This window comes from Gymnoscopelus microlampas (assembly GCF_963454915.1).
Source record: "Gymnoscopelus microlampas genome assembly, contig: SCAFFOLD_381, whole genome shotgun sequence".
In the NCBI taxonomy this organism is placed as follows: Eukaryota; Metazoa; Chordata; class Actinopteri; order Myctophiformes; family Myctophidae; genus Gymnoscopelus; species Gymnoscopelus microlampas.
Genome location: NW_028155787.1, coordinates 1 through 10328, shown reverse-complemented (window position 1 = coordinate 10328; position 10328 = coordinate 1). Strand labels below are relative to the sequence as shown.

Sequence of the window (10328 nt, the reverse complement as noted above, 5' to 3'; positions counted from 1 at the left end):
TCCTTGGCCTGTGCCCTGCTTGTTACAAACCGTAGCAGAGTAGTGGTGGGTATATGAACCATAAGAGCCACAACGGATCTGCAAGTTAACAATGCTAACACCAAGCAATTTCTGAGGAAACTCTGGATAATATTTTCTTCCACACAATAACACTGTATGCCTGGTGAGGGGTAATAAAAAAAAACACCCAATTTAAAAGGCTAACCTCAGCAGAGAAGGCAGTAGCACGGTGTATGTGTGTGTGTGTGTGTGTGTGTGTGTGTGTGTGTGTGTGTGTGTGTGTGTGTGTGTGTGTGTGTGTGTGTGTGTGTGTGTGTGTGTGTGTGTGTGTGTGTGTGTGTGTGTGTGTGCGTGTGCTGTCTGTGAATGTAATGCCTTTAGACTCCCACTGCTCCACACATTAACGAGCCATAAGACACCAACCGTGTGCGGGTTCTGTGTGTGTGTGTGTGTGTGTGTGTGTGTGTGTGTACCTTGTGTGGGTCCAGTGTGAAGTTGGGTCTCAGCAGACTGCCGGCGTCTGCGTGGTTGTCATGGTCCACTTCGTACATGTTGTAGGACGGGTTGCCAATCTCCACGTTTATCCCCCCGTTGGTCATGGGTTGCCTCTGCACACGTTTCCCCCTGTGGGGAGGGGGGAGGGAGGGGAGGGGAGGGGAGGGGAGGAGAGGGGGGGAGGAGGGGAAGAGCGAGGCACCAGCCCAGACATCAGCGCAAAAAAAGCGTGACATTTTTTTTAATTTTTTTTTTTGCAAATGAATGAGGTAACGCCCTGTTTGATCACACTACAGTGTCACACAGAAGCATCAAAAGTAGCAGATCTACAAGCTGGAAACGTGGCGCTGTGCTACTTTTGATGCTTTTGAATTTGAATCCTGAAAAGTAACAGTTTTGGAACATGTGAGGTTTCCACCCGACACACAGCATGCGTTGGCACCGTTGGCGCTGCATGGCGCCTGTACTCAGTACAACAACAAACAGCTGTATATAATCTGGACTCAGTACAACAACAAACAGCTGTATATAATCAGGACTCAGTACAACAACAAACAGCTGTATATAATCTGGACTCAGTACAACAACAAACAGCTGTATATAATCTGGACTCAGTACATCAACAAACAGCTGTATATAATCTGGACTCAGTACAACAACACACAGCTGTATATAATCTGGACTCAGTACAACAACAAACAGCTGTATATAATCTGGACTCAGTACATCAACAAACAGCTGTATATAATCTGTACTCAGTACAACAACAAACAGCTGTATATAAACTGGACTCAGTACAACAACAAACAGCTGTATATAAACTGGACTCAGTACAACAACAAACAGCTGTATATAATCTGGACTCAGTACAACAACAAACAGCTGTATATAATCTGGACTCAGTACAACAACAAACAGCTGTATATAATCTGGACTCAGTACAACAACAAACAGCTGTATATAATCTGGACTCAGTACAACAACAAACAGCTGTATATAATCTGGACTCAGTACATCAACAAACAGCTGTATATAATCTGGACTCAGTACAACAACACACAGCTGTATATAATCTGGACTCAGTACAACAACAAACAGCTGTATATAATCTGGACTCAGTACAACAACAAACAGCTGTATATAATCTGTACTCAGTACAACAACAAACAGCTGTATATAAACTGGACTCAGTACAACAACAAACAGCTGTATATAATCTGGACTCAGTACAACAACAAACAGCTGTATATAATCTGGACTCAGTACAACAACAAACAGCTGTATATAAACTGGACTCAGTACAACAACAAACAGCTGTATATAATCTGGACTCAGTACAACAACAAACAGCTGTATATAATCTGGACTCAGTACAACAACAAACAGCTGTATATAATCTGGACTCAGTACAACAACAAACAGCTGTATATAATCTGGACTCAGTACAACAACAAACAGCTGTATATAATCTGGACTCAGTACAACAACAAACAGCTGTATATAATCTGGACTCAGTACAACAACAAACAGCTGTATATAATCTGGACTCAGTACATCAACAAACAGCTGTATATAATCTGTACTCAGTACAACAACAAACAGCTGTATATAATCTGTACTCAGTACAACAACAAACAGCTGTATATAATCTGTACTCAGTACAACAACAAACAGCTGTATATAATCTGGACTCAGTACAACAACAAACAGCTGTATATAATCTGGACTCAGTACAACAACAAACAGCTGTATATAATCTGGACTCAGTACAACAACAAACAGCTGTATATAATCTGGACTCAGTACAACAACAAACAGCTGTATATAATCTGGACTCAGTACATCAACAAACAGCTGTATATAATCTGTACTCAGTACAACAACAAACAGCTGTATATAATCTGTACTCAGTACAACAACAAACAGCTGTATATAATCTGGACTCAGTACAACAACAAACAGCTGTATATAATCTGGACTCAGTACAACAACAAACAGCTGTATATAATCTGGACTCAGTACAACAACAAACAGCTGTATATAATCTCAAAGTCACGCCGCCACACGACGGCCTACTTTCCATAATGTGATGGAGCGCTCTATAAGGCGCCGGGCCAATCAAAGGGCCTTTACTGTATACCGCCGACTGTAATCGTTCCCCCACATCTCTGTTAGAAATGGAAAACTTGCTCACTTGTTACCATAAAACATTTCAAAGCAGAGGAAATGCAGAGCTGGACTTCTCTGTGTGTCTACAGTATATACTGTTGCTGTAGCTTGGTGGCCTTTGAACATGATGTGTGTGTGTGTGTGTGTGTGTGTGTGTGTGTGTGTGTGTGTGTGTGTGTGTGTGTGTGTGTTTACCTCTGCCTCCGTCTGCAGATGAAGACGCCCGCCACCACAGTGACGATCAGGATGACCAGCAGGACCAGAGGCACGATGATGGCGATGCTCCCTGAGGCAGAGATATGGAGGGAGGAGGTGGGGGCGGGGGGGGGGGGCGGGGGGAGGAGGGGTGGAGAGATGGAGAGGGGGGAGGAGAGTTGGATAGTGTTGATTAGTTTTTGTTTCGTTTTAGTCGACTAAATACCATAACATTTTAATCGACTAAATCTACAGTTGATTTAGTCGACTAAAATGTATGTTGGCGGTGCCTTGATGGCGTCATAATGGCTGATTTTACACTTGGTTGCATGCTGAAAATAGCCGATCTACAAGCTCACAACGTGAGCGGCGCGACACGTTGTGAGCTTGTAGATCTGCTATTTTCAGAGCGCAACACCCGAGCTCAAACAAACATAAAGTGACTTGTCTTTTAGTTCTACTAGATCTCTTCTCCACTAGATCCCTCACTAACATTTTAGTCTAGTTTTTATTTGTTGACGAAACTGTCAATATATTTAGTCATAGTTTTAATCATCATAGCTTAGTTTTTATTTAGTTTTTATTTAATTTTCGTCAGTGAAAAAAGGTAGTTGACATTTTTCGCCATAGTTTTAGTCAACAAAATCAACACTGATCTACAGTAGATAGACAGTGACTTTGTCCATTTTCCTTCCACACCTCCTGCATGGCGCGTTTGACCCAAGATGATGTTGGGTCAAAGAACACCAATGGTTTTGATCATGTGGAAGTTAAATGGTGGATGTGTGGATAGGACTCTATATGAACAAACGTGTTGTATCAACAAAATGCATCGCATTCTGTTTGTGTGACATGCATGATGCAACGGTTTTGAAGGTGAAACTGGTCAAAGTCACTGCAGCCACCTACTGGATGCATTGTGTCACTGCAGACACCTACTGTATGCATTGTGTCACTGCAGACACCTACTGTATGCATTGTGTCACTGCAGTGTCACGTTGTGAGCTTGTAGGTCTGCTATAGTGAAATTGATGTAACCAAACGATAAAACAACCCCAACTGAGATAAATTGAATTGGGGGGGGGGGGGACTATTGCTCATGAAATAAATGCATTAGCCCGAGATACAAAACAAACTCCTGAAAAAACAGATGGCGGGACAAGTATGACTTGAACAATAATTCATTGTGTGTTTTCTGTTTCTGGAAATGTGTTTACAAAAATCCTGTTAAAGTGCGTTGAATTCCACCCATTGGATGTGCACAAAGTCACTACGATGTGGGCTGTGTGATATTCCAGCTGCAGAAAGCTATTGTAGATTCTATTTTATCCAACATGCCAGATAGTATTGCTATAGAGCTAGAGCTGATGCAAAGGAAGCTTTGAATACTGCTGGATTGGAAAGGTTGTGTGTGACGTTCAAGGTCATAAGGCTTAGTAAATCTGGCCCTACACTGAGTCTATCAAAGCCCAGCTATAGCTATACATTCAACCAACCGACATCGCCCTCCTTAGAGCCCCGCACTCTCACTAATAGGGCTAAGGGTGAAAGGCCATGGAGACCACCACATTCAGTAGGGCAGTGGTTCTCAGAAGTTCCTCAACCCCAAAATAGCATTGAAAAGCTTTGTATGGGAGTCCGTGCTCTGAAACATAGAAAAGGGAAAATTTGCAGTCTGAAGGTGCTCAGTGAATTCCATGGCAATCATACAGACAGATGGACCGACATCTTCCTCAGAGGCCAGCTGTCCGTGTCATAGATTTATTAAGCTATTCAAAAATAGAAGATCTACAAGCTTGTTGTAAACTCAAACATATTCAAAGAACTAAGACAGATAGGCCGGGAATTAATTAAAACAGTTACACTGTGGAACAAAAGTGTTGGAGACCATTTCCCTGTATTGACCCAAGGAAGGCAGTGATCTGAGGGACGTGTGGAGCTCATTCCAGGCAGATGGAGCACTAACAGAGAATGCTGCCTTAACTAGCTCTGTATGAGCAAATAGAACCTTGAGCGTCAGGAAGTCACTGGAGCGAGTCTGGTAGGAGCTAGGGTTCTGATCCAACAAGGCACTGATATAAGCCTGAGACGCTTTAAATGTTTTTAAAGCCATGTTTTGAACGTGTCAACGGTGACAAAAAAAATCACCCTTTTGTGTGTAAGGAGAGACAGGCGAGGCGGCTGGCCCGTGTGATAACAGGGAAGAGAGACTGTTGTTGCTGTTCCATTATGAGTCTCCCTACACAACTCAGACACGTATTAAGAAAACAAATATCTATTTCAGTCATTCAAACATGTGAACTGGTGTACTGTACCATCGCAGACTCCTTTATTTAAAATGACCAAAACAACGTCATTAGATTGAATAATGCTATGTACGGTATGTCTGTAAGTTATAGATTCTGTAATGTATGTGTCTGTACAGTAAGTTATCGATTCTCAGACCAACATAACTTTGTGAAATGTGCTTGGCTGTTGTTTTGCATCAGACACACACACACACACACACACACACACACACACACACACACACACACACACACACACACACACACACACACACACACACACACACACACACACACACACACACACACACACACACACACACACACACACACACACACACACACACACACCACATTGTGTGAGAGTTTCTTTGGCGTGTACTCTCGCCTGCTTGTTAGAAATCTTAGCATTGGTGGGAGTTGTGCTCATTGAACCGCGGTAAGGGCCACAAGTATCTGCAAGTTAACAATGCTAACAAGCAATTTCTGTGGAAACTGGAGATAATATTTCCTTCCACACAATAACACTTACAGTGTGTGTGTGTGTGTGTGTGTGTGTGTGTGTGTGTGCCTCAGCCTGGTGGGGGAAAAATATCCAATTTAGAGGCTGTAGCCTCAGCAGACAGAAAGGCAGCACCGTGTGCTCTCCTCAACGTAATTGCTTAGCTCCCAGCCCACATTAATAAGCCATAACCTTTTCACCTAAAAGTCAAGAGTGAAAGCATGTAAATAAGAAAATAATGCATGAATATCAGTTTCCTGTAATTACCTTCCCTGTTACCTCCATTATTTCACCTGTAGGAGTGGCTCATTATCTCGGATTTGACAGAACACCTTAGGGTTTGATAATGTTACTGCACGATCCAATCCAAAGACAGACTTATATACATAATACATATCAAGTAAATACTTGAGTATTTACTTCAGTATATATATACATATATATATAAGAGATCCAGTAGAACTAAAAGACAAGTAATTTTATACATGGTTGAGCTCGGGTGTTACACTCTGAAAATAGCAGATCTACAAGCTCACAACGCGTCGCAGCGTACAACCAAGTGCAAAGTCAGCCATTACTACACCATCAAGGCACCACCTAAATACATTTTAGTCGACTAAAATTTAGTTGACTAACAATCGAATGATATTTAGTCGACTAAAACTAGACAAAAACTAAAACCTTTCAGATGACTAAAATATGACTAAAACTAAATGAAATTGTATACAAAAGACTATGACTGAAACTAAATTGCTGTCAAAATCAACACTGCAAGAGGCATATGGAATTCTCTGAAAACATTATGCTCTTGAAAAGATTAAGAATAAGACTAATACACAGAAGGGGATTTAGTGCCTTCCTCAAAGGCTTTGATGCTGTTTGGAATGTAATGTCTGTGGATTGGAATGGGAGACGCTCTAACCAACCACTACATTACTGTAATGCAATTTATTGCAATCTGCTCGCTCGGTCATGCATCATTTCCTCACTAGTTTCCAGGGAGCGTACGGTTAGTTACTCACCTCCGGCGGTGTTGTCCGATCTGCTGCTCTTGTTGGGGGCGGGCCTCTCGCACTGCGTTCCCGCCCAATTGACCGAACACCTGGAGGGGGAGGGGTCAAAAGAAAGAAAGAATCACCTGAGCCGTCGTCGTCTCTCCTATAGCATTAAGAGGCTTCTGAGGAACACGCCTGAAGGGATACTCAGGGCACGCCGGTGTCACGCACCGGGAATAGACGATCGGGCAATTACCGATCTACAATCACGGTAATTGCAGATCAGTAGTTATCATGCGATAGCCTGGAATTCAGACGGAGGACTTGTTCAGCGTTTTTTTTTTTTTGTGTGTTGTTTTCACTTGGCTTCTCCGTCTGTCAGTCTTCCTATGGGAAAGGGCCAGTTTCGGAACGCCAGGGAGCCAATTCTGATTGGTCTGTGGGCGGGGGGGCGGGACCAGAGCCTTCCAATGTACACATTCCAGTCACTTCCCTTTCTACTGTGATTCGTTGAGCACTATCCAATCAGCAATGACGACGTGCCTACAAGTAACGGGTGACGTTCGGAAATCCGGCTGAGCGAGCGTCTCTATCTGTATTCCAGGCTAAAGGTGAGACACAAGTCTGGGATTCAGAGGTGACACACTTTGAAGTGTTTTGATCTTAAACCCAAAACACATAATGCAACCTCACAGAAATTAACCCTTTAAGACCAGGGACGCATCTGTCATTTTTTTTATTCTTTGGGCTATTAAAAAAATAGCAGATCTGCTATTTTGTGCAAAATGCTATTTTTGCAAATCTTTAATATATCGCCTTCAAAAATACATATTCAAAGATTTGCAGTGCCGCAAATCAGCCGCGCTATGAGTGCTATGAGCTATGAGCGCTATGAGCTTGTATATCTGCTATTTTTGAATAGCCAAAGAAATGTTAAAATGACACAGGGCTTAACATGTCGGGCTGTTTTGCAAAAATAGATAAATACTTAAATAAGAGACGGAATGCAAAACAAGACGTCATCTCATTTGTGTTGGGATGGAGGTCCAACGGGGGTCCGATGGGGTGTGTGTGATGTACGACGGGGGTCCGATGGGGTGTGTGTGATGTACGACGGGGGTCCGATGGGGTGTGTGTGATGTACGACGGGGGTCCGATGGGGTGTGTGTGATGTACGAGCCCCCGTTAGAGAAGGTGAGATCCAATTTACACATGATTGACGCAGATGCAGCTCCGTAAAGCATGAGTGATCTGATGGCTGCGCCCGGCGGGATGATGATGATAGGGACAGAAATGATTCTAAATTACATGCACTCTAAGAATCGGGAACATCAAAGCCGTCATAAATAAGAATGCAGACCCCATACATATGGCAAATTAATCACACCCTCTTAGAACTAAATGTCACAGTGGAAACGCCGGCATGAATTTTAATAAGATCGTTGAGGCGAGCTGAGAGTTCATCTCTTTGATTGTAGCAAAAGCATTTTAAAAAAATAGAAAAATAAATCCATGAGAAAACATTTAATTCTCTCTCTCTCAGCTTAATCTAGATTCATTCATCTTCTTCTACTTTTGATATATTAATGAATCTACGTTATTACAGCATGAAACCAAACAAAAATACATAATTGATATGACGTTAAATGAAGTCATCTTATGTTAAAGGGCATTGAAACCCTTCTGTTCAGGTTTAAAATGACAGCAGATAACAAAACAGGACAGCAGTGGTGGAAAGTAGTACATTTACTTAAGTACTGTCTTTAAGTAACATTTTGAGGTATTTGTACTTTACTTGAGTATTTCCAATTTCCAATACTTTTACTTCTACTCCACTTCATCTTGGATCCAAATATTGTACTTTTTGTTTTGGAAAACTTTAGTTACTAGTCACTTTGTAGATTTTGATTATTATTACAAAATATATATTAACAACTTCAGCCCTATATACATTTCGGCAATTTGAAAATAGCCGCAATGTGAGCTTGTAGATCTGCTATCTTCAAAAGATTTTTATACATTTGAAAAATTAAAATGGGACATTCTGCATAATGAGTATTTTTACCTTTGGTACTTTAAGTACATTTTGATGCCAATACTCATGTACTTCTACTCAAGTACATTTTGAATTCCAGACTTGTAACATAGTACTTCTATATTCCAGTATTGATACTTTTACTTAAGTAAAAATGTGAGTACTTTTTCCACCACTGCAGGCCAGTTAGCCTCAGGCAGCTAATAATATAATGATGTGTGTGTTAGATGTAAGATATACCCAGATGATCCACTGTTTCTATGTGCCAAGCATAGACATCTATCTGACAGTAGTGTCAATACAAATCTGATCTATCACACCCATTACTCATTTGATTATGGGCAGCTGTATCGCTTACATCACTGAGTACTAATAAGGTCAGCCTTATGCAGTCGGCCATTGTTTTTACCCTGCTGTACCTGAATGGGAAAATAAACTACAAAATCAGCCTAGTGCTGCACCCCCCCCCCCCTCTTTAACCCTCTGGAGTAAACTGGACCCGAGTTGGCGCTGTACTTGGACGGCTTCTTTTTTTTCTCCGAACTATTCTACACCAAATCTCTCGCCCCCAAAATTTGACCGATCTACAAGCTCACAATGCGTCGCAACGGAACGCATTGTGGGTTTGGTCGACTAAAACTATGACGAAAAAAGTTTGTCGACCTTTTTCACTGACAAAAACTAAATAAAAACGACATACAGACTAAGCTATGATGACTTAAATATACTGACAATGTCGTCAACAAATAAAAACTACACAAACATGTTAGGGAGGACTAGTGGAGAAGAGATCCAGTAGAACTAAAAGGTCCTACTGGGTCGCGCTCTGAAAATAGCAGATCTACAAGCTCGAGCTTGTAGATCTGCTATTCCCAGCATGCAAACAAGTGTAAAATCAGCCATTATGACGCCATCAAGGCACCGCCAACATACATTTTAGTCGACTAAATCAACTGTAGATTTAGTCGAACAAGACTAGATAAACACATTTCAGATGACTAAAATATGACTAAAACTGAATGGAATTTGCTGTCAATGTGCTGAATGGAATGGGTGTCAGTGAGGGGGGCGGGGGGGGGGGGGGGGGAGGGGTGTAGACAGAGCTACAGCCAGATGGAGGTAAGCAGTGGTGGACAGAAACAGAGTACATTTACTTAAGTACTGTGTTGTGTATGTTAAGCTGAGCTTAACATACACAACAAGCTCAACGTGTCGCAACGCGTCACATGGTGAGCTTGTAGGTCTGCTATTTTCAAACATCTTAGTACTTTTACTTTTGGTACTTTAAGTACATTTTGATACCAATACTTGTGTACTTTTTGAATTCCGGACTTTGACTTGTAACGGAGTACTTCTATGTTGCAGTATTGATACTTTTACATGAGTAAAACATTTGAGTACTTTGTCCACCACTGGAGTCGAGGAGGCAGGGTGCATGACGGAGGGTGTGTGTGTGTGTGTGTGTGTGTGTGTGTGTGTGTGTGTGTGTGTGTGTGTGTGTGTGTGTGTGTGTGTGTGTGGGGGGGGGGGGGGTAGGTAGGTAGGACCACCGCACATTGGGACTGGTGCTGAAACGGAGCCGGAGGAGGATGGATGGATGGAGCAGTGGGCGAACGGGCTCTGGATGCAGCAGCCCGGCGAGGCGAGAG

The 10328-nt window shown here is 42.1% G+C and overlaps 1 protein-coding gene across 1 annotated transcript; it reads right to left on the bottom strand.

The window, feature by feature from the left end:
* Positions 1 to 473: 473 nt before the first annotated feature.
* LOC311041260 (low-density lipoprotein receptor-related protein 1B-like) lies at positions 474 to 7858 on the bottom strand (the record flags this gene model as incomplete). The annotated part of the gene is made up of 4 exons (XM_084086162.1): positions 474 to 624; positions 2860 to 2950; positions 6672 to 6751; positions 7821 to 7858. Coding segments are annotated over 4 exons (360 nt in total), but the record flags the coding sequence as incomplete, so codon positions are not given.
* Positions 7859 to 10328: the final 2470 nt, after the last annotated feature.